Source organism: Emydura macquarii, unplaced genomic scaffold, assembly GCF_026122565.2.
Source record: "Emydura macquarii macquarii isolate MOO-44397 ecotype Brisbane River unplaced genomic scaffold, CSIRO-AGI_Emac_v2 contig_3485, whole genome shotgun sequence".
Lineage (NCBI taxonomy): Eukaryota > Metazoa > Chordata > Testudines > Chelidae > Emydura > Emydura macquarii.
Window position 1 is genome coordinate 836,885 of NW_027133622.1, and position 25,430 is coordinate 862,314.

General features: G+C 47.3%; 1 protein-coding gene across 1 annotated transcript in view; it reads right to left on the minus strand.

Annotated features, from left to right (window-relative positions):
* LOC137144787 (uncharacterized) overlaps window positions 1-24,127 on the minus strand; it is an 88,809-nt gene extending 64,682 nt beyond the window's left edge. Inside the window, exons 1-2 of the mRNA XM_067535277.1 lie at window positions 24,094-24,127; window positions 445-579 (exon numbers count right to left, since the gene is read on the minus strand). Coding sequence (XP_067391378.1) covers window positions 445-516 — 72 coding nt within the window. The 5' untranslated portion in view covers window positions 517-579; window positions 24,094-24,127. The remainder of the gene's footprint in view (window positions 1-444; window positions 580-24,093) is intronic.
* Between the last annotated feature and the right edge of the window lie 1,303 nt (window positions 24,128-25,430).

Here is a 25,430-nt window from a genome sequence, read left to right on the forward strand (position 1 = left end):
TAGTGAAAGTACAAATGAGCAGAGTAGCATCCAAATGTTTACTGTAAATGTGTAGTGGTTTGTAGTCCTTAATGGTGTATACGTCAATACATTTTTATGAGTTGATAGTCTGGTGGCCCTTCAGGGTTGTAAAAATGATATTTGTGGCCTTCAAGCCAAAAAGATTGGGAACCACTGCTCTGTATCTTTATACAACTGCCACAGAGAGTGAGGCTGTCAGGACTCATTCGTGAGCTGGTGCCCATTAATACATCAGCAAGGTCAGAGGTTGAGGTTCAGGTGGAAATAAGGCAATAAATGTAAACATCACCTGCTAACAACAGAGTCAGCATTTGAATTCCCTTTTCCCCCAATATCCCTTATCAGTGTCCTCAGCCTCATCCTGCTCTCTCCTTGTACTCTTCCAGCTCTAACAAATGTGTGTGGGGGTGAAAAAGCTCTTACCTCATCACCATGATCCTCATTTCCCTTGTTCTCTGCCTTGGAGTCAGCACTCTTCTCTTGTTGCTTTGTCATTGCTACAGCAGACACTGCTGTTACTGCACTCAACAGTGCTAACACGATTCCTGCCAGCACAACCTGATGTGAAAGACAAAAAAAATATATTCAAGTGAATGGGAAAAGCATAGGAACAGACAGGAACTGGTGTGTCCTCAGGGCCGGCCTTAGGGAAAGTGGCACCTGGGGAGAACATTCTTTGGTGCCCTTCAAGTACAGCTCCCAGAGCAGTGGGCGGCCACTCACCAGGTGGAGCAGTGGCAGTGCTGCAGGCGTCATGCTGCCGGGAGGGTGGAGAGGGGACGTGTGTGAGTGCCTGGCTCCCACTCTGCAGTCCCCTATTTCCCCCCGACCTCCCATGTGGACACGGCCTTTCTGCAGCCTCTTGGTCATGTTGCTCCTCCGGTCATGGTGCCCTGCGTGGTCACTCACATCGCTCACCTGTAAAGCCGGCCCTGTGTGTCGGGGGCTGTAATTTCCATATCTAAGGGGAGACTCCAGCGTGAACACTGTGTACTGTTCTCTGTGCAGCTCCAGCACATGAAAAGCATAAGTGGCAACACCGCCAGCTTCCCACAGACAGATCACTGCCCAGCTAAACAGCCTCACACCTGCCCAGGAGAGGGCAGTAGAAATCCATGACCATTCATCATTCTCCTGTGTACTGGGAATGGCAGCAAGAGAGTTGATGTGGGCCAGGTTTTCAAAAGAGCTCAACTCCCATGTAGTTACCACTTGTACCTAGCCTCTCCCTTCTGTCAAAATGAGACTGATGGATGAGATGAGAGATTCATCATGAGATAACAGAAGGGCAATGGCATCACTGGATGTGATCTCAAAGGCTATGACATCACAGGAAATGACGACACCATACCTGACAGGGTGAGATATTAAGGCACAACATAACATCTGGTACATGGTCATATCTGGTACGGCTTCATTTTCTGTGACACCGTACCTGGTGACTAAAGCTACACTCTGAATGGTTCCGTTATCACCCAACATGTTTTCATAGTTAAAGCCTCATCTTGTTCCCAATCAATAGGTGTTCCCCTTGCCAAACAGTTTCAGCAGAAAAGGACAAGATTCAGTGCTCCTGGACACTTAACTGCACTCAATTTCAAAGAGAATTCTTGGTTCACAGTTAAGGCACAATTTCTGAGGCATGGTAAAGTAATGCTTGCACAACCCCCATGCTGAATGTGGAATAAGGATAAATCTAATATTCTGTAAGTGCATTGCTCCTAGTTACTACCACCACAGGGTTCAAAAAAGAATGAGAAAAGTTTACGGAGGACAGATCCATCAATGGCTATCAGCCAAGATAGGCTGGGATTGATGTTTGCCAGAAGCTGAGACTTGATGACAGGGGATGGATCACTTGATGATCACCTGTCCTGTTCGTTCCCTCTGAAACACTTGGTGTTGGCCATTGTGAGAAGACAGGACACTGGGCTACATGGACCATTGGTCTGACCCAGTTTGGACATTTTGATGTTCTTACAAGCACTTGTAGAGAGTTTAAAGGCTCTTCCATCAGAGCCCAGCTAAAATTTAAAAGGCCCAAAACCAGAGTCTCTATTTCCCAGCAGCAGCAGCTACTTCTGCTGTAAGGCCCCACGCTGCTCCAGGGCCTGGAGAGTTCTGCCATCTTTGCCCTGCTTGTTCAGGGTCTCTCCCAGGCTTCTCTGCTTCGAGAGCTTTTGCCCAATTCAGGCCCCCCAGAAGCTCCCCTCCTCTGGAGCTTCCCTCTGAACTGCGCTCTCCTCAGACGTTTACTAGGCCCAGGCACTCCTCACATCAGTAACTGTCTTACAGCTACATAGACAGTCACTGTCCCCGGGTCGAGCTAGGTTAGCTCATGCGCTTCAGCCGGTCCTGGCACCAGTAGACTGGGCATCTAATGCCCTTTAACAGGCCAGCCCTAGGACAGGGTTCCCTGGACAGTATCTGCTGAGTGACATGGACAACCAAAGTCATCATCTCAGCCTGACCCAGTGACCGGAAGGGCAAGGAATTTTTTCTGCCCCTCAGTAAGAGAGAAACAAACACCAGAGAGTGGGAAAAGGGGAGGTCAGGGAACCCAGCTGTGGTATTATGAATAAGAAAAAAGCATATGTGGCTAGGTCTCATTGAAGGGAACACACTGGTCATTATCGGCATCCCCACCATAAGAGAGGAAGGAGACCTTATAAATTTTGGGGCCACGGTCAAGATAATAACTGAAAGAGGAATTTTGCCACAGAGAGACCATCAGAGGTGGCTGATGTACCAAAGCCCCACACTGAGGGGAACCGATCATAGCAATAAAACACTATTTGGCTAACCAGCCTTCTACGGTAAGCAGGACCAGATGAAGAGATTACTCCAGGGGAGCCCCCTCTTCTCTAGATCTACACCAGTGTGATCCTTCTCTTCCCATGGCAGTGCCCAGCAATCCTCTTCCCCACCCCAGGGGACTGGCACAGTTGAGCTACCCAAACTGCTCCCCACTCTGCCTGTGAGTGAATGAGGGAACATCTCCACGCACGGACAAGGCCACACTGGGAAAGTGAAACCCGATCCTATGTCCAGACAAGCCTGGAAAAAGAACTTCCAGTGGGGACATCAGGATACATAGAATGTAATTGCCTTCCCTAGGTACAGGTCAGGATCACCCAATCAATCCACACCACCAGAAAAGGAAAGAGCCTCTTCTTGGGCAGAGGAGGAGGCTGCTGGGATCCTAGTTTTCCCATTGCAAGATCCCCTGTGTAATGTGAAGAAAGGTTCCATCTACACTAACCTGGGGGAGTTCACTCAAACAGGCTTCCCTTCCCACCACCAAGAACCAGACCCACTTTCCCAGCCCAGAAGACAGCCTAGCAGAAGTGAAATAGACTGCCAGGAATAGGACATGCTTACTTCAATGCCAGATAGGAAAGGATCTAAGAAACCCTTGATGACCAATATCGCCCTCCTGAGGTGGGGCAGGGAATCACAGAATAACTACATTTCCCTCTCGTGTACAGGTGCTTCCAACAACACTCTCCTCCCTTCCCAAACTTCTCTCACATGCCTCATCCCATCCCCCATCACACCCCACTAAAACACAAGCATTCCCCACCCTCCCACCCATTCCCCCACCCCCGCACTTCTCTCCTCTTTACATAGAAGAATCATAGAATCATAGAAGATTAGAGTTGGAAGGGACCTCAGGAGGTATCTAGTCCAACCCCCTGATCAAAGCAGAACTAACCTCAGCTAAATCATCCCAGCCAGGGCTTTGTCAAGCCACAGCTTAAAAACCTGTAAGATAGAGATTCCCCCACCTTCCTAGGTAACCCAATCCTGTGCTTCACCACCCTCCTAGTGAAAAACTTTTCCCTAATATCCAGACTAGACCTCCCCCACTGCAACTTGAGACCATTGCTCCTTGTTCTGTCATCTACCACCAGCCTAGCTCCATCCTCCCTAGAACACTCTTTCAGGTAGTTAAAGGCTGCTATCAAATCCCCCCTCATTCTTCTCTTTTGCAGACTAAAAAGGCTAGTTCCCTCAGCCTCTTCTCATAAGTCATGTGCTCCAGCCCCCTAATCATTTTTGTTGCCCTCTGCTGGACTCTCTCCAACTTGTCCACATCCTTTTTGTAGTGGGGGGGGGGGGGTGCGCTAAACTGGAGACAATACTCCAAATGTGGCTTCACCAATGCCAAATACAGGGGAATAATCACTTCCCTTCATCTGCTGAAAATGCTCCTACTAATGCAGCCCAATATTTTATTAGTCTTCTTGGCAACCAGGGTACACTGCTGACTCATATCCAGCTTCTTATCCACTGTAACCCCCTAGTCCTTTTCTGCAGTGCATGGGGTTCTTCTGTCCTAAGTTCAGGATTCTGCACTTGTCTTTGTTGAACCTCATCAGATTTATTATGGCCCAATCCTCCAATTTGTCTAGGTCACTCTGTATCCTATCCCTACCTTTCAGGGTATCTACCACTCCTCGTAGCTTAGTGTCATCTGCAAACTTTCTGAGGGTGCAATCCACCCCATCCTCCAGATCATTAATGAAGATGTTGAACAAAACTGGCCCCAGGACCAACAGAAGGCATGGCATAACAAAAGTGCTTGTAAATGCACTCTTGTAGTAGATTTACTATTAATGCTAATGTTAACTTTTGTAACCAATTTGTTGCTGATATCAAGAGTTGTAAAAATGCACAATGGGCATGATCTTTTGAAAAAAGGGTACATAAGAACACACCGTGTGATGAAAAACCTTGTGGTTATGCTGTTTTGTTAAATGAAAATTCACTTTGTGTTGAAAAGCCTGGTGATGTTAAAATTTCACAGCTAATGTCTGTAACCAACCCTAGAACTCTCCACAGCAGAAAACCCATTGCAAGCTTAGACTGTTGTGCAAAAAGGGAAACTTAGGTCCTAAACCTTATAGCCCTCATGGCTAAATGTCAGAGTGAATGCCCTCTGGAAAACATGAATGTCTATGCTCAGCTGACATGTGGGCCAGACCCTGGAATCTCTCTTCCTTGTCACACTGGCCAAATACAGACAGAGTAGCTCCCTCCATGGGTGAGTTATTACTCTTCAAAGACAGGTTTAGAAACATTCCTTTCCTTATCATAATTCTCCTGATACTGGGTCATGATAATAACCTGATTAAACAAAGTTTCACTATCACTTCCCATAGACTTCTCAGACACATACATCCCATCTCCACAAATCTCCCTGTTGATTACAGGTAATACAGGAGATTCACATCCATACTCTTTCTTGGACCAGGGTATGATATTAAACTGGTTAAACATAGTTACTATGTAATTACCACACATACCCAAACTGTTATACACTGGACAGCTTCTCTCCCAATTTCTGCTGTTCAGAGAAGCTGGACTTCCAGGATGATACAGTTTTTGCTGTTCTTTTATTTCTTCGATCTGGAGTTTAAGTCTGGTAACTTTCATCTGAGCTTCCAGCTTAAAAAGACTATGTATCTGCCTGAAATGTATCTGACTTGGTTCGTAGACCAAGATTCCTGTGCAGTGTTTGCACCCCAAACATTGGAGCACTTATTAGGACACTGAAAGTGAAATGAATTACAAGGAGTAGAACTGATTTTCCCCCCATTGTCTACACTTAGAGCTAGAGAAATGTAGAAAGTAAAGCACATAAGTAGTTACTAACTACATTAACATTTTTAAAATTCTTTAATCCCTGTAACTGTGTGTCTGCCATGCTGTCTGTCCTTCTCTTCTAACTGGTGAATAATCTTAGCTCCTTTTGTACTTACTGTTTAATATTTCTGACGGGGTCAGTCTCACAAACTTGAGTGCCTCAGTGAATTTCATTGGAGTGATGTTTGCTCTCTCAAATCCTTACAGCAAAACACTAGAAACCTCCTTCCAAACTTTATATTTATGATAACTATTTGCATAAAACCAACCTTCAGTGCACATAAACCCAATCCTATATAAACCATTTGTGAGATTTGGCTGCCAAAATTTGTTCATTATGGATCCATGGTGCTAACATCCATCATTTAATTACACTCTAGTCAGTGATTTTTTTTAAGAGATTATTTTTTTTAAATTTGGTATCTCAGCTGTTTTTGAGCCATCATTCATTTCACCCCTTCCTCCATTTGTTAATTAATGCACAGACTTTCTCTCTAATACTACTTTCACCCTTTACAAACGTTTAAATGTTCATCTTAAGCCCTGTAGTTTAGTATCAGCTCATTTATGTTAGTGCTGAATGATGATCAAGTTACAGCACATAATCTGAAAATTTCTTTCAGGATGGAAAGATGTCCAAAAATGTCATGCCCAGGAATAATCTAGAGCAGTGGTTCCCAACCTTTAGGAGTGAAAGCCCCACTAGTTAACACTAGGTAAAACACGCGCCCCCCCTGCCCCGACCTGCCCTGCCCCCTCACCGGACATAAACACATATAACCCCTATAAACACATACAATGATAATAATAACACCACCATATTATATAATAGTAATAAATTACTCTTTCCTGAGCAAGAAGTGAAGCCTTCCCTGGTGCAGCCACCACCACATGCCCCGTGTGCCCCACCCCCGTCCCTCAGGGACTGAGTGTAATGGATGCAGCTCTGGTGGGTAGGTCGGGGCTGCTCCAGACCTCCACCGGTTCAGGGCTGCTCTTCTGTGGTCAGGGGTCTGGCTGGGGGAGCTGTGGGGGGGCCTGCTCTTCTGCTCCATCCGGCGCGGAGCTTTAGGCTGCTGTGCCTGGTGTGGAGCTCAGGGGGCTAAATCACCTCAATATTATTGAAGCCTCATGGACCCCCTGGAATCTTTGGTGCGCCCCCAAAGGGGTCCCACCCCCTGGGTTAGGAACCGTTGATCTAGAGATCTTGCAGCCGCTGTGCTGGCCCTCTACATAATGGAAACCACTTCAAGCCAGAGAGTACTGCCCCCCCAGCACCCTTTGTTCCAGCACTGATGGCTTCTTTTTTAAAAAAAAACAAAGTTATAAAACCATAGAGTACAAAAAAGATTCCAAAGCCCTTTTAAAAAGGCTACGTGTCTGAGCGAAAATGGTTCTTAAACCAAGATTCCTGTGCAGTGTTTGCAACCCAAACATTAGAGCACTTACTAGGACACTGAAAGTTAAATGAATTACAAGGAGTAGAACTGATTTTTCCACCCCCATTGTCTACACTTATAGAAATGCAGAAAGTAAAGCACATAAGTAGCTACCAACTACATTAAACTTTTTCAAATTCTTTCCTTTGCAGTTGCCTAAATCTGTCTTGTCATTATTATCTGCCTAGTCAGATTTGGGATTGGGAATTTTTTGCTATATTATCTCCTGATTGTTCTAAATTTACAAATAAACTTAAAATATGGCTTTAATTGATGTTTATTTTTATCTTTATATGGGAATTAGGTACAGTGCTCCCGTCAGCTAATTTCTAACTTATTACTTGCCAAAATACCGAGAGTTTTCAGGTGCCTGAGTTATTCCTGGAATCATGGTTAAAGTTGCCCCACCCTACTAATATCTGAAATAGCTGCCCTGCAACCTCAAGCAGCCATTTTGTAGCAGAGTGTGTGCTGAAATGATGCCCCTGCCAGATACATACACACTGTGGCTCTGGCTGGTTTCTAGTGTCTTCTAAAACACAACACAGCAAGCACCATAGGAGGGCTTGCAAGTATTTAAGGAAATACAACCCCATTTCCCCACACAATATGCTCAGTAACCATGGAACCTTATTTCTTTAAACCTCATCCACTCAGTCTTTCACTGTGGTAGCTCTGACTTAGGAGTGCTGTCTGCCACTGGAATGGTAGCTCTGAGACACACCAATACACACTAGTGGTGCGATATAAATGAGGATGTTTTATGGGACACTTTAACAGCAGCAACAGCAACAGACAAATGCTGCTGCATCTGCCTGCAAGGAGACTGATTTACCATTTCTGTTGAAGAGCTAATGCTGGGTTACAAAAGGGGCGGGACACACAGCAAAAAAGGAAACTTAAAACAAAGAAGCAAACCCATTTAGCCAAAACAACCCACATTTTTTATTTAAAGTTTCTAACTTCTTTTAAAAAGGAAACTTTTGAAAAAAATCTAAACATTTTCACCAGAAAGTCTGTTCTTGAAAAAAGGCCACATGTTTGAAGAACATTCTAAGGAGCTTTCCTCTCTCAAATAGCTTTTACGGTCAGTGTCATGAGGTAAGTATCATGATCCCTGATTATAGATAGGGAAACTGAGGCCAGTGGCATACTGGGGGGGGAGGAGGAAGGTGGCCAGGCCCCCGGGCCTGCCCTTCGTGATGCACAGGGGGCGAGGGGTGCAGGAGGCTCTAAGGGGCAGTTACCCGCCACTCCAGCCCCACAGCCCAGTGCCAGCTCAGATGGGGCAGCCTCACCCCCCCGGCCTGGGGCAGGGGCTTGACAGGCCCTTCACGACGTGCAAGGGGGGTACAGGAGTGAAAGCAAGAACAGCCGCCCCTCAGCCTCCAGCGTCCCTTGCCCTCCATTCATCATGAAGAGCTGACCCAGCGCCACCCCCAGGCTGGAAGATGAGGCTGCCCCATCCGAGCTGGCGCCAGGCTGCAGGGCTGGACCAGCAGGTAAATGTGGGGGAGGGACACGCTAAGCCGGCCCTTTGCAACAGGCGGGGTGTACAGGAGGCTCTGAGGGGTGTCCCCCAGTGCCTCCCACCCATGCGTTATGAAGGGCTATGGAGCTGCAGCAGGAGAGGTGGGCACCAGGTAAGTGCGGTGAGTGGGGGGCAGCAGAGCCAAGCCTGCATTTGCGCCCCCGCCTCCCCCCCAGGTACAGACCCCCACTTCTCGGGGCAGCTGGGAGGTTGCGCTGGGACACCTCCTGCCCTATGCAGGGGAGAGGTCGTGAGGTAAAGAGCACAAATGTAGACTTGGCCCCGGGCACCAGAGACCCTCCGTATGCCACTGACTGAGGCGCAGAGAGATTCAGTGACTTGCCCAAACTCCCACAGGGAGATAAAGTCAAAGCAGATAATAAAACCAAGATCTTTAATTCCTACACCATTCACTAGCCAATACTGCTTCCTCGAGCCCTGTTATGTCATCTAATGACTTTGATAACAACTATGGAGAAGGACTTACCCGAAGACAACCAGACACTTGCAGTTACAGGTTTGATTGAAGAAAGATCTGAAGGGCTGGGGGCTGAGGCTTGTACTAATTTTGTATAGATATTCAGTCTGGCTGTAATCATGCTGACAGGAAAGTCTCCACCCTTAAGAGCCCAGGATTGCTGTATAGCTAGCAAGCAGATGTGTTGTTTCCTGTGTATGTTTGTTCTACTAACTCTCCTTCGCTTTCCCTTTCCCTTCTACTAATTCTACCCTGCCTATAAAAATCTCCTTTTAATTTTTCTCTCTTGATCCAGTCTTGTCCTTACCTCTAGAAACCACAGAGGGAAGAATGTACGGCCAGAATTTTCAGAAGCTTTGGGCAGGTGAAGGACTCTAGGGCCTGGCCGACACTGCAGAGTTGGTTGACGCAAGGCAGCTACGTCCATACAAGTCTGTAAATGTCTACACTAAAGTTTCACTCCTGCCGACATAACTCGCCCACTAAACCAACTTAAAAAATCTGCCCCCACGACGCAGTGTCAAAGCAGACATTGCGTTACTTACATCAACTTTAGTGGTCTCCAGGAGGTGTCCCACAATTACCTGCCTTGACCGCTCTGGTCACCATTTTGAACTCGCTGCCCAGCGGCCCGGTGCACAGGTACACACCCCGCCCCTTTAAAGCCCCAGGAATTTTTGAAATTCCATTTCCATTCCAGCGACCAATTGCCCAGCTGAGCGGCCCAGTTCCACGCCGCAGACACTCTCCTGTCTGGAATACACAGGAGGTGGTGGATCTCCTGGGTCTGAGGGGAGAAGAGGCTGTGCAGGATTCAGTTCAGTTATCCCAGCTGCGTATACTCAGGCCCAGGGGCTATCGCCCTCTTATTTCCCCAAGTCTCCCTCTTCCCTGCGGGCTATAATCACCATGGCTGAGGCTGTATGAGGCCCAAGGAGAAGTGAGAATGCCGTGCTTGCAACTTATGGATCAAAGGAAGCGAGTCCAGTACGCCAGGTTTCCATTTAGCGTGCGATACCGTCTCCCGCAGCAAACAGACATGCTGCAGACTCTGGTTGACCTTCACGTTCAGCTGTCCTGTGTTTGTCTCCCTACGTAGCCCATAGAGAACTGCATTCTAGGACTTCCCTACACTCTTCCCCCATTCCCCGTGGCATCCAGAGCCACCGCATGACCCCTGCCGCTCCACCCTGGGGAGAGTACAGGCAATCCCAGAGCCACACACACTGAGCTGTGAAAGCTGGCGGGAAATGAGTGTTTGGGAAATGGAAACGACTGGTCATTTCCCTGGATTTATAACATTTAATTCAGTTATAAATGTGGCCGCTTGCATGTGCCGTGTACTGCTCCACCCCTTTGCTGCAAAACCACACATTGCATTCTGCACATTGCACAGGCCTGCAAGTTTGTGGGGATTTTTGAAAAGAGGTGTGAAACATTATGGGATGCAGATGAAATTATGGGCTGGAGAACACTGCATTATGGGATGTTGAAATCACGTCCCTCCTCCCCCTGCACGACTCGTTTGACCCCATGAGGCTTTGCAAAACCTTCCCAAAACACCCTGCGCCCGATGGTGGCGAGTTGCACAGTGCAAGAGCTACCCACAGTGCCCTGCTCTCTGCTTCAATGCAAGCGCTGCTAGGGAGGGCGTGCGCTGCTGATACAAGGAACCTGGTGTGGACGCACAAAAGCAATTGAATTACTGCGGAGGCTGTATGCCGACGTAACTTAGGTCAACATAATTTCATAGTGTAGACATGGCCTAGGTCATTCAAACTGGTGCTTGATATAAGAATAGTAAGATAATAAGTTATTAGTCCAATTTATTATGATTCGCTTTGGAGTTTTAGGCAGATGAATGTTGCTTGCGTAAGGTAGAAGTGGTTGTTTTCTTGTTAGTCAAAATCACAGACCTCGTTCAAGCGAGCTAAAACCACTGTGGGGAAACACATGGGACAAGCAGTTGCTTGCTGACAAACAAGTGAGCCTAGGCACACAATCTAAACAGGGGGTAAAAAGCAGCAAACTTTAGCGCAGAAGATCCGTCAGTAGCCGGATCCGATGGGATGCCTGAATAATGAGGTGGATCCTCCTAGCTCTACTTTCAGTAACCAGCTGTTGGTTTATTGTATTATCATGTCTAGTAGGGTTTATAGTTATGCTTAACAGAGCGTCTGCGATGTATTATTATGGTAACGCAGCCCAGCCCAGCCCAGCTGTTGGGAAATAAACTGGGGAGGGGCCAGGAAAGCGTGTCTGTCTGGTGGCTGGGTGGAAGGGCCGCGTGAGGGGCCGCATGAGGGGTCGTGTCGTAGGGCCTGAGAGCGCGGCTCTGAGACTCCACAGCTAGTCGCTGCTGTAACTACTAATCAAGCTGCTAATGAAGTCTTTCTACCCTGTGATCCTGCGATCTAATTAACCCTTCAGATTCCCATGCTGGCAGGGAATCACTTCTGTCTGCAAGGCGGGTGCCTGGCCCCTTTGGGGGTGTGTAGGAGCCCCCCAGGGTCTCATCCAGGGGGGTCCCACAGGGGGAGCTCAGGCAGAGCAGGGGGGCTGGACCCTCCAAGGTCGGGGTCAGGAGGCGGCAGCACAGGTGTGTGGAGACCTGGGGGGCGGGGAGGGGGCAGACTCCAAGCACTAGAGTCATGACTGGCTGCCCAAGCCTGGTTCCTGGGGGAATGGGGCAGACCATGCTGCTGCGGGCCTCAGAGAGCCACCCAGGGTGGCAGAAATGGACGACCCTGAGTGGTCCCTGAAAACCCTCCTGCACATCCTACACAACCATGTGATCAAAGGAGAGCCCCCGCCCCCCCCCCCATTTCTTGCGCACCTTTAACCTCTCCAAGAAGCGCTACAAGGCGGGCGCAGGGGTCTATGCATGCCTGGCCCTGCAGGCTCTCACCGAGGACAGGAGCTGAAAGAGGTGGGTCCGGTGCGATACTGATCTCTGAGATGCTCCAACATGGTTTCTGAGCGGTCAGGGGCCGTCAGCAGCACAGAGGTGTCTTGTTGGGGATTGAAGAAGCCCTGGCGGAGCTGAAGAGGTTGGAGGACCGACAGCTGGATGAGCTGGAATCCATGGAGGGACCTTTTCCACGTGGCATGGGGGCCGTCCCTTACTGCAGATGCTTTTGGAGTTTACTAAGACTCCTGGGTTCTCTCCTGCGCTGGGTGAATTGGGGCACAGGCCCCCTGCACCTGCACTTGGGCGATGGAGACCGTGTGCTGATGCAAATGAAGGTCTCTTTCATTAGGGATGAGCGCATCCATGCAGTGGTTTAAATGCCTCTTTCATGAATCCAAGCGACTCCTGCTTCACTTTCCCAAGAGTCCCCGTGCAGACAAGCCCTGGGATTGTGGGTTAGGCACAGACCGGGAGCCGGAGGGTGGAGCTGAACCAGGAAGGAGGAATGGCTCCAGCCACCCAAAGCTGAATTCTGGGAAAAATCCAGACTTCACTCCTGAAAGAAAGGAAATCGCGGAGCGAGACAGCCACGGCGGCGTACTGGGATAGCTGGGCCTCTCAGCCACGTGAGAGACATGCGGCATGGTGGGCTAGCGTGATGTTAGCCCCAGAAGAGTGATGGCAAAGGTTGGAAACTTTTTGTTTCTCTTTGGTATTAGACTCAAAGGCCCAAGACATGCTAGGGAGAAAAGTCGTCTGTGTTAAATTCCCATTCTCCCCCGTTGTTCTTCTTGAGATGTCAGCTCTGGTCTCTTCCCGTAACTGGCTCTTGCTTAGTGAGTTTTTACCCATAGACCTCAAAGCCCTGCACACAGGAAGGACGTTACCATTCTCCATATGGTACAAGTGGGGAAACTAAGGCACGGAGTGGAACAATGACACGCCCAGCGGTCACCAACCAACCGGTGGGAGAGCTGCAGGTGGAACTCAGGCATCGGGACTTAGCATGAGATGACGCCAGCCTGCGAGGGTGGCTGCATGTGAAAATAGCCGGTGCCTCTGCCACTTTGTTTCAACTGCTAAAGAGAAATGCTTTATTTCTTCTGTCCATTTAGTGAGGGAATAACAGGGGCCCTGATCTCGGTCGGGTGAGGAGGGAGGTGTCTGTTCTGCCAGCCTGGCTAGATAGGACAAAACGTGATTGGGGATAACAGTCGGCTAAGCGCAAGCCCTGCCCCCTAAGTTTGATGCAGCCTTGACAGCCTTGATTAGTTCCCAGGACTAATCAACCCCAAATTTGCATCCGAAATTCCACCCAGCACCTCCAAGCAGCCTAGCAATTGGCAGGTCAGTCTGACCTGGGCTGTGGATTTTAGAGCCGTTTCAGGGGTGACCTTTCGACAGAATTTTGGAGGCAACCTTAAATATGCTGCAGCTAGACGGGAACTGGCTTTCGGGGGTCGCAACCCCCCTTTTCTCGCTGTTACAGTGGATCTGTGTGTTGGAAACAGAGATTAAATTAACAGACATCCATGAACAAAACATGCCTTGTTGCCAGGTTGTGACAAGGATTTTTTTCCCTCGGGTTTAAAAACAAAGAAAAAAACAGAACAGAAACCAGAGTAAAATAATATAATAATATATATAAACTATATATAATATATAGACAAGCTCCTGACTACATCAGCGGGAGTTTTAGCTGTGTCTGGACTGCAAGATTGGGCTCAAGGAAAGGAAAACTTTTAAAACCTTTCTGTCACTTATGTTTATCATTGTTTCTCTAAAACTTAGCTGTGCATTAAAGCCCTGTGCCAGGGTCACTGGCCCTTTAAGAGGGAATGGGACTGGTCAGCTACTATCAAATGGGGCTTAAGGGAAGGCACCTGAGCACTGGGCCTTACACAAAGGGAGATGTTATGAGGCTGCTGGGGGGTGGAGGAGGAGAGGAGGTGAGAGTGGAGAGCTGCCGGAAAGGCTCAGGAAGGAAGGAAGCAGCTGGTGAAGATGCTTGAAGGGCGGTGGCCTGGGAGTCTAGGAAACACAAATCCAAGGAGAGGACGTGTGTGACCTCCTGACCGCAAGGGCAGAGAATGAACAGCGCCTGGGAAGGGCTGATAATTCTGCCTGGCAGAGAGACTGGGAGTCAGCTAGGCCTCAGGGAGGAGGGACTGTGCCCAGGGGCAGACTGGGGTGGAAGAGACTTTTCTTTGAGTTTATATATCTTAACAAACCAGTCCCCAGGATAGGCGCTCGTTATTGGACATAAACCTCTGTGGATTATTCCTGGGAACCTTTGCAGGTGAAATTGAGGCAGGGCATCACAATGCCAACCTCAGCCAGCAGCAGGTCTCACGGGGCAGGCATGTCAATTTCAAGCCTCAGTTCAGCAAAGCACTTTAGCTTGTGCTTAACTTTGAGACTATGAATAATTTCATTGAGTTGAATAAGACTCTGTGTGTATTTAGAGCTAAGGGCATGTTTAAGTGTTTTGCTGAATCGGGGCCTAATTTTGACTTTAAAATGTTGTGTAGTTGAGGACAACACTGTTGCCCCTTTGCCAAGTGGAAGCAGATTTTGAGGACTTGTAGCTCAGGTTCATGTTTGGAGCAGAATTCGGTGACATGGAGTTGTGTAATCTTAGCGTAATTGGTTTGGTCACAGACTACACACAGCTGATGCAGAAACCTCAGCTAAGGCACTGCGCCAAATCAACCAGTCTCTTCCCCGATCACTCCTGTGATCTCACTCCACTCTCACAGCCAGATCCCTGATAAGCACCTGGAGCCTTCTTCCAGTCCCAGAACCTGGGCTTTACACCTGGTGTGATGCTCCCCTCTGCAATCTGGACTGGTGTATTGCTGTGTCACCCCAATCCCTCACTCTTGGAGCCCATCTTCCTCCCCCCCACCCCCTAAATCAGGGTCAGGTGACAAAGAGTATCCATGCATGGTTTTCTCCACATCCTGAGACACAGTGGTTCTTTGGTGATTCACCCCTTGTTGATGTCTCGGGTGGTCCTTTGTTCTTGGAATGCTGAGCTGGGTTGTTCTATACACATCCTAGTGAGGTGTAATGACACTCCAGCTGTGTAGAGTTTTTCTAGATCTGCCTCTAGCCATGAGACACATATTTGGGAAGATTAGATAGCGAAGTCTCATAACCATACACATGACATTGCAACAAACATACTGCTATAACAAGAATGTTCAGCGCGTCATGAGCATTCCAGAAACATCTTATATGACATACTTTGCATTAAACAGTCCACAATTACATTATAATTACATGGTGGTGCAATGTGTCACACCTGGGAACCCCAAACTCAAATCTGCCCACCAAGCACCACATGTCCTGAAAGGTGAATCTGGGCATCTACCCTCCTTTCTACAGCTGCTCTGCAACACTAAGCAACTTCAGACCTTTCTCTGGCAGACAAAAGAAAACACTTTCACTCACACAGTACCCTTAGCTTACACCCTTGATGTGCCGGGTGGTTTGCTGTCAAACTGCTATAAAACGTGAGTGTTGGCTGGTATTTTCAGAAGAGTGAAAGTGTTAGATACCTCCCACTGACTCTCTTTGAAAACCCCAGATGTCATCACAGAAATGGAGGGCTGGAAGGGACCTCAAGGGACCTACTCAATCCCCCCCATGCTGAGGCAGGGCCAAGGAAACCTCGACCATTTCCGACAGATGTTTGTCCAACCTGTTCTTAAAAACCTCCAAAATTGGGGATTCCACAACCTCCCTAGGTAACCTGTTCCAGAGTTAACCACCCTTATAGTTCGAAAGCTTTTCCTAATATATAACCTAAAATCTCCCTTGCTGTAGATTAAGACTATTACTTCTTGTCTGAACTTCAGTGAACATGGAGTACAATTGATGACTATCACTTCATAACAGCTCTTAACTTATTTGAAGACTATCAGCCCTGTCCCTCCCTCCCTTCCCTCTCCCCCCCCCCCCCACACACTCCCGCAATCATCTTTTCTCAAAACTAAATAGGCCCTTTTTTTTGACCTTTTCTCATAGGTCAGATTTACTAAATCTCTTGATATTCTTGAGGCTCTCCTCTGTACTCTCCAATTTGTCCACATCTTTCCCAAAGTGCAGTACACAAAATAGGACACAATAGTACAGCTGAGGCCTCACCAGTGCTGAGTAGAGCAGGACAATTACCCTCCCATGACTTACATATGACGCTCCTGTTAATACATCCTGGAATGACAGTAGCCTTTTCTCATAACTTCATCATATTGTTGGCTCATATTCAATCTGTGATTCACTACAGCCCACAGATCCTTTTCAGCATTACTACTGCCTAGACAGTTATTCACACTTTTGTATCTATGCATTTGATTTTTCCTTTCTATGTGTAGTAATTTGCACTCCTCAGTATTGAATTTCATCTTGTTGATTTTAGACCAATTCTCCAGTTTATCAAGGTCACTTTATTTATTTATTTATTTAGTGTCATCTACAAGTTTTATAATAATTTCCACTCCATTATCCAGTATTTAATGAAAATATTAAATAGCATTGGATCCAGGACAGATCTGGGAGACACCCACACAGTTGGACAGCAAACCATTGATAACTAGTCTTTGAGCATGATCTTCCAACCAGTTATTCATCCACTTTATAGTAATTTAATCTAGATTACATTTCCCTAGCTTCTTTATAAGAACCGCATGTGGCAATTTCAAAAGTTTTACTAAAATCAAGATATATCATGACTACCATTTCCCCACATCCATTTGGCCAGTAACCCTGGCAAAGAAGGAAATTAAGTTGGGTTGGAATGATTTGTACAAAACCATGCTAGCTTTTCCTTATAATCCTGTGTAACATGCTGTACCCCATGTACACCCTTATAGTGTGATTTGTGTATCATTCATGTTCACCTTTATTTGATTGATTAATGCAAAGTGTGTCATGGAAGGTATTTTTGCAATTCTAATGACATACTGAACATTATTGTAATGGCAGTATGCTTAGTTATGAAACTTTACTATGTAATATTCCCAAATGTGTGTTTCTCATGGCTTGAATAGATCCAGGTAAACACCAAGCAGCGATGGTTCATGCCTTGCAGAGGCATGCATACAGGAACAATAGACTGGCCTAAGCACCTAATAAGGTGATGCTCATTTGACTCAACTGAAGGAAATCATGCCCATTGCTGGAGATGGCCGATCACCTGACCCCAGAGGTGACAAGGAAACATGTTTAAGGCAGAGGCGTCTCTGTCTCTGGAGCTCTCCCTTGGAATCCACCTATGAAGCAACATCAAGGACTCTGAGAGACTGCCCACAGGATTGGGAACTGGCTGCGGGAGTCATCTCAGCCAGCCTGTGGGTAAGCTAACATCAAAGGCTGAAAGCCTACTAAAGTGTTGTGTTTACTTTAGAATGTAATTTATCTTTTAATTAATTGTGATCAATCCTTGATTCATATTTCTTGGTCTTATAATCACTTAAAATCTTGCTCTAATCAATACTTATTTGCTTGTTTTATCTAAAGCAGTGCATGTGGATTGAGTGTGTGTAAAGACTTCACTTAGAGTGGCAGAGCTGGTGCACATCAATTTCTTCGATAAATTGATGGACTAATGTAATGAACTTTCAGAGTGCAGTGTACAACACTGAACCCTGTAAGACGACAGTTCCCAGGGTTGCATCTTGAACTGGGGGTGTTTGCTCTGGGTCAATCCCATGAGCAGCTGGCCAGAAGCGCTCCTTCACTAGGTCAGGAACCGATTATTCACAGAAGGCTGGGTGTGGGCCAACCCAGGAGTGGGTGGATCACACAGCAAAGCAGAGTAAGTCGGGGCCAGAGTGAGGAATTGGGGTGACACAGCTACACACCAGTCCAGATTGCAGGAGGGAACATCAGCGTGGTGCAGTGAGCACAGAGTATATGCACAGCTTGTTGCTCTGAATGAAGTTCACACTTTGAGCATTGGTCTTTGTGATTTTAAGTGAGCCTTAAGTGCAGTGGCTGAGAATAGTCAGGAGCAGATCACAGTTTGTTTGTTTTTTTCTTTATTTCGGGTGAAGGAAATAAGCACAGGAAAAATACAAAGATGTCTGGCAGTGAGGCAGCTGCAAAATTGGAAATTGCCAGGCTTCAGGCTCAGGAGAAAGAGAACGAACATGAATTTCAAAAGTGGCAAGCAGATCTGTAGTTTAAAGAAGAAAGTGCAGCCATGCAAGCAAAGGAGACTGCTGAGGAAGCGATACACAGACATACCTTGGAGTTAAAACAGCAAGAATTTACTTTTGCTGCAGCCAAAAATGCTGCGGAGAGAGCCTCAGCGGACAAGGAGCAGGAGAGAAAACACCAGCTGGAAATGTTGGAGAAATACAAGAGGATCCCAGATACCCCATCGTCTCCCTCCACACCTAAAGCACCCAGCTTTGATAAGCAGTGTCCTTTTTATAAAGAGACAGACTGCAGCAAGGAGTACTTCATTACTTTTGAAAAGCTTTGTGCAGTACACAAGATTCCTGATGAACAGAAAGTTCCCATTCTCATAGCTAACTTGTCGGGCAAAGCTTGTCTGTGTTTAATGAGCTGCCAATTGAGGAGGTTTTACGGTATGATGCATTCAAGAGAGCTGTCTTGCAAAGGTTTCAGATTACACCTGCAGTTACAGAATGAAATTTAGAAATCTTAAGAAGGCTGCAGGCATGACTCATAGTGAATATGCTTGTAAATTGTGTGCTTTGTTGTCCAAATGGGTTAAAGGGAAGAATATTGTGTCGTATGACCAATTCTTTGATTTGATAGCTCGAGCGATGTTTCTAAGCAGTTGTACAGATGATGTGAGGAATAGCCTGTGGAATAAGGATTTGAAATCTCGGATAGAAATGGCTGCAATGGCAGATGCCTTTGAGCAAGCACAGATGTCTATGGGCCATAATCCTCAGAGGGAGGGGAAGAAATCCTGTTCAAAAGGGGATCCCATTTTACCCCTCTGAAGAAGGAGGGTGGATGGCAAGGCAGACGATCACCCCCTCCCCCCCCCCCCCCCCCCCCAAGCCCTGTCTCTTCTAGAAAAACCCAGTACAACTCCCCTATGAAGGAGGAGGGTCCAATAAGAAGTTACAAATGCAACTCCACTGAGCATTTGAAAAACCAGTGCCTGGGGCTGAAAGGGGGTAAGTGACTGCAGGCACCCATCGTTTACAGGACTGGCTTTGTGGGTGTTGTGGGTGCAGGGAAGAGTAAGGAGTTTCTCAGAGGTATCCAGATAAAAGGCAGGATGATTTCAGATGGAGGAACAATGGAACACAACTTTCTCTAGTCAGGCCAGGCTGGGTCCTAGAGGGCGACATGTTACCTGGCCAGGAAGCATTGATCCAAGTAGAGGGAGGTGGTAAGATCTGTGTGTCTGTGGCTAGAGTGCAGGTACAGTGTGAAGGCTTGGAAGGTAATCTAAGGACGGGGGTGCTGGATGAGATCCCCACTGAAATGCTGATTGGAAATTACTTTCCACGGGTGGCTAGGGCTATCAATGTGGTGACCAGCAGTGGCCAGGAATAACACACTGCTCACCCCTCCCACACACTTACCCAGTGTATGATGCCTGCCTCTCCCACTGCAGCCTTGGAGCCCAGCACAGACTGAGACAGGGCAGCCTCATCCCCCAGCCTGGGGCGGGGGGGGGGGGGGGGGCAGGCCAGCCCTTCATGACGTGCTGGGGGAGGTTCTGAGGGGTGCAACTCATGCCTCCTGGGTCCCCCGCCCATCGTGAAGGGCCGGGCCAGCACACTCCCTACTCCCACACTTATTCACCACTCCAGCCCCGCAGCCTGGTGCCGGCTCAAACAGGGCAGCCTCACCACCCCCGCCCCGGGGGGAGGGGACACCAGGCCGCCCCTTCACAATGTGTGGGGGGCGCAGGAGGCTCTGCACCCCTCAGAGCCTCCTGCGTCCCAACATTCTATGCATCGTGAAGGGCTGGCCAGTGGCCCCCCACATCCTGGCACCCGGGGCCTGTCCCTACCCCCCCCCCCCCCCCGAGTACACCACTGCTCTGCACCCAATACTCTGCCTGTGCCTCAGGCTTTGAGAGGGAGTTGTGTGGCTGACTTTCCGGAAGGGAGCAGTCACACAATGGACCCCTCAGGCATAAAAGAGGAGGTGACAGAGAGTGCCCAGACTCCTCTCCCAGGTTTTCAGGATGCTCACCCTGATGTGCTGCTGGAAATTAACTCTGCTTTTTTAAGAAAGGAAGATCCAGTTTCCACTGAAGAAGAAGGTGTCTGTGAGCATTTGAGTCAGCTTGCTGGCAGGGGAGAGGGGATATTTCCCCAGGCAGGTAAAATACAGAAGGCACCTGGGTGGCTAGAAGCAAAAACTGCAAACATTCTCAACCCAGAGAGAATACACCATAAGCCTCTAGGACTAGGGGGGAGGATTCAGTGTTGGGAGTGAAGACCACTGAATGACCCCAAGGAAGGAGAGGGACTTTCTGCACATATATAGTCTTGGGGTTGGGGGACAGATCTACAAAGGGCCAACTGACATGCAGGATCCCTCCCCGACCTTGAGGCACCAAAATCCCAAGGATCCAAGCAGGGGAAACACTGAAGGGAAGAAAGCCTGGGACTAACCACATGCAAAGGTCCATTAGGCTATTGAATGGCAAGAGGGGCTAGACCAACCAACCCCGAAACCAGACTTCCTGAGCAAAGGGCATGGTATAATGAACATACTTGTAAGCACCCGTCTGTGATAACAAATTTGATACTGATGCTAAGCTTGTGATGGAAATTGCAATACTCATGTTAAATCTTGTAGTTAGATATATTATGTATAGATTTCTGGAAAAAGCCTTTGATTGTGCTAAGAACGACAAATGAGGAAACTGAGGCAGGCTGCCTCATGGCTTTGAGGGCTAAATATCAAAAGAACCCTGATTAACTGCCTCTGGATTAGCCAGTGGCTAACCCTCCTGCAGCTCTATAAGAGGGAAGGTGTGACACGCTGTACCTCATGTACACCCTTAGGGTGTGATTTGTGTATCATTCATATTCACCCTTATAGTTTAACTGTGTATTGTTTAATGCAAAGGTCATGGAAGGTGTTTTTGGAATGCTCATGACATACTGAACATTATTGTTATGGTAGTATGTTTCCTGCAATGTCATATGTGTAAGATACGAAACTCTGCCATGTAATATTCTCAAATGTGTGTCTCACATGGCTTGAATAGATCCAGGCAAACACGAAACAAAGTGAGGGTTCATGCCTTATGGAAGCATGCATACAGTAACAATAGACAAAGTGATCTCTATGAACACACAGTTAATAAAGTCCAAGTGTTAGATATTCCTGTAAGGATAGTATATAATTTCCTATAAAGGATAATAATGTCCCTTACACCCCACTACTGGGGTGGCTATTCTAGTCATTACCAGGATGGTTCTTTAGCAGTTTGGACATTGAGGCTATGTTCACACTGCAGCACTAATTCAAATGACCGTAAATTGACTTTCAGCAGCCAATTTAAAGAAACATCAGCAGACTGTTCTCACTATGCTATTTGAGCTGGTCTCTTGCATTCACACATTTCAGCCTTAATTTGAATTAGAAAGCAGTGCAATCTGGGTAGCTATCCCACAGTGCAACTACTGACGGAGGCTGTGGCATCGTCCCAGGATGCATTGCTGCTTCCCCCACCCTTTCCCCCTCCCAAACAAAAAGGAAAAGGATCCTCGCTGCTTCCCCTATGTTTTCCCCCTCCCAAACAAACAGGAAAAGGATTTTTGAGCTGTTTTTTTTTTTTGCTCCCTGATTTTGCCATTGCTTTTTGCGGCTTAGCATGGAGTACTTGAGAAAAAGAGCAAGAAGGTGAAGCAGCTGTGGCTGCCCTGCTTCAAGACATCCAGCAGAACAATTCCCAATTGCTGCAGGCAATGAATGAGTGATGCATTAGTGATTTCTGTCCCTGTATGTTGCTAGCCTTTTCTCATGCACCCCCCTCTGTATTTTGCTTGCCTTTTCTCATCCACCCAGCACCCACCCCCATATGTTGCTTGCCTTTTCTCATCCACCCAGCACCCCCCATATGTTGCTTGTCTTTTCTCATACACCCACACACACACCCCTGTTGCTTGCCTATTCTCATCCACCCAGCACCCCCCACCCCCCGTTTGTTGCTTGCCAGATCTGTGCCCAGCAAATCCCTCATGAACAAGATTTTCTTTAATAAAGAAACATTTTGAAAAGATGCAAAATTTTAGTTTTGAACAGTTATGTCTTGGGTGAAGGGGTGGGGGGAAGGGTTCCTTCAGTCTCTCCAGGGCTAGAGTAGGGTGTTTAGTTTCTTCCTTTTCCTAATCTGAGACAGTCTGTGTGCAGCACTGACTAATGGTTGAGCCACTGGCGAGGTGCCTTCAGAATAAAAAAAAAAAAATAACAAGATAGCCACAGCCAAATTAGTGAAGAACAATATACATATGTAAGATTTTGAACTAATGGTGCTTGGATACAATGTAGACACCGTTTTTAAAGTTAGGGAAAATGTGTCTATTGATCATTTTCAGCAATGATGGTGTGACACAATGTTGTCTCTAGTTTGTGTATTGAAGAGTAAGAAGAGACATATGTTTCAGTTGTCATAATTATGATTGTGTACAAAGTAGCATGTGACTTTCTAATGCAGACCGCATGGAGAGCTGGGGGGTAATCGGCTGGCATCACAAACCCACAGAGACAGGATCGAGATTTTTTTTTTCTTTTTTGGGGGGGTGTGCGGGAGGTGGATTTCTCTGCCTGCACTCCAAAGAAAAACGGAGAGCTATTGGGAACTGATGGGGGGGAGGGGGAATTGATTTCTCAGCTTGCATTCCAAACACACATAGATAGGAAAAACGGGGTTGTGGGGGAGTTGGATTTGTCTTCTTGCATTCAACACACACAGACAGACAGGATCCGGGTGGGGGGTTTGCTTTCTCTGTTTGCATTGAACACACACAGACAGGATCGGGGTGGGAGGGCATGGGGGATTTGCTTTCTCTGTTTGCATTCAACACACACAGACAGGATCAGGGAGGGGGGTTGCTTTCTCTGGTTGCATTCAACACATACACACATAAAGGGTCGGGGTGGAGGGACATGGGGGGGTTGCTTTCTCTGTTTGCATACAACACACACAGAGACAGGATCGGGGTGGGGAGGTGTGTGTGTGGGGGGGTTTATTTCTCTGTTTGAATTCAACACACACACAGACAGGATCGGGGTGGGCGGGTAGGGAGTTGCTTTCTCTGGTTGCATTCAACACACACAGAGAGACTGGAACTGAAGAAAGACAACTCACCAGATGTCCCTTTCCCCGCATGCCTTTCCCCCTCCCCAACAAACAGGAAAATCAAATCTTCCGGGGGCTTGAGGGGAGGGGACTTTACCTGCTGTTGTGACCACAGAGCACCACAGATTGATTTGCCAGAGAGGTGAAAATGGAGCATAATGGGATACATTCCGGAGGTTAATTAATTCAAATTAAGCTCCATTACATTCACACAAACACTAATTCAAATTTACAAAGTCGATTTTGGTGCTACACCACTTCCAGAGGTGGTCTCATTAAATCGATTTTACTGGCACCTTAAGTCGACAATAGTGGTGACAGTGTGAACGTCAGAGTACTTAAATTGATATAGGGGACTTTAAATCAACATAACTCCACAGTGTGAACCAGCCCTGAGAGGTAAATATGAATGGCAGGAGTTGGTGGCAGCAATCACCCCTCTGCCAGCTGTAAAATGTCCTAGTACATTTATCTCCTGCATTTCTACACAAATCATTTAAGAGTTGTTCCGAGTGATGGCAACAGACAAATGCTGGTATGTCCCTGACACAGTATGAAAATCAATCAGTATGGTTCAGGTCCTGAACTCCTTACTTTGCTCTTACTCAGTTTTCAATTGTCTTTATTCAGTTTTACTCCACTGAACCCCAAGGCAGTGTCCCTGAGACAGGTTCTCCAGGACTGGCCCCAAGATTTTTGTTCTGAGAAATTTTCCAGTTTTTTGTAATAAAGAACAGCACCTACCTTCTGTTCTCTAGCAGATTCAACAGCAAACACAACCCCGATGAAGTCCCACCACACTATGTTTGCGTCATGCTTTATAAATAGACAATTGGAAACTGAAAGTAAAATGCTTTCAGGGGTTGGCTCTGAGCCTTTCTCCTAATTCCTGGAAATCACACAGCACTAGAAGAAATGAAGCCACTTGAACTCACAGACGTTCAGCATCTGCCCCCTCCCAGCTGGCACTTGGCCCAATCCCTTCCACAGCACGTGTGTCCAGTGTGATGGACAGAGTGCAGATGAAACTGGAAGTCTTAGAATTCAAGTTCAGGAGACAGCTCATGGGGCTAATCTCACCCCAATTTATCCTGCTGTTGCACCCCATTAATGGAGGGCAGAATTGAGCCCACAATGCTCATTGCATTGTCAGGCTGTCGCACATCATGGAGTGTGGCTGGTAGGATAAGGTGCAACCATTTTCTTCTTCCCTCATCACGTTTGGCAGGTGAGTTCTCAGACAGACACAGTTCTTGCCCTGCAGCTTCCTCTTTTACGTCTCTGCTGCTGTCAATCACATTCAGGGGACAGGGCCCCACACAGCATGTAGTGGGGGAGTTGGGATGGGAGGAAGGGGGAGGCAGAAACAGGGCCAAAACAGTCAGTAGGGGAGAGGAAAAGGCGCACCTGAAGGCCCATCACACTCAGGAGGGGAAGAGTGTAGGATCCACCATTTGGGGGAGACACAGCCCTTCACACTTGGGGGAAATGCAGGGGATAAGGTGTAAGGTGTTGCCCCCTTAGTTGAGTGGAAGCAGATTTTTGGAGCCTGGCAGGACAATTTTCCAAGTGAAGCAGAAATCAGTGACGTGGAGTCATGTTTTCTTGGGCTTGCTACAAGCCTGAAGGTTTTATGCATAGGTAAAGCAGCAAAACCTTCCTAGTGTAGATGCAGCTTAGAGCAGCATAATAGCTCTTTTGTTATACCGGTTCCCTGAGCAAAGTAAATTACCAGCAAATGACTTTGTTGCCAGTGTACATGCATTTAACACTGGCACAGCTTTGTTGTAAAAAACCACACACCTAATCAACGTAGCTATGCAGACACACCTTTTCCATATAGACCTGCCCTTAGTGTAATTTGTATATTTACAAAATATACATGAGCCCTGCTTCCTTGGACAGAGATGTCATGGACTGCAGACAGATGGGCAACTTCCTCTGCAATCACCTCAGTTAAGCCAGTGCTGCCTTGTCCCAGGAAGTAGCCGACTTAGCCTCTGTCTCTCTCTAGGATCTCACACCAAACTAGTAGCCAGACCAAGAAGACTGTTCTACATGTACAACCTGTTTAATGAGGG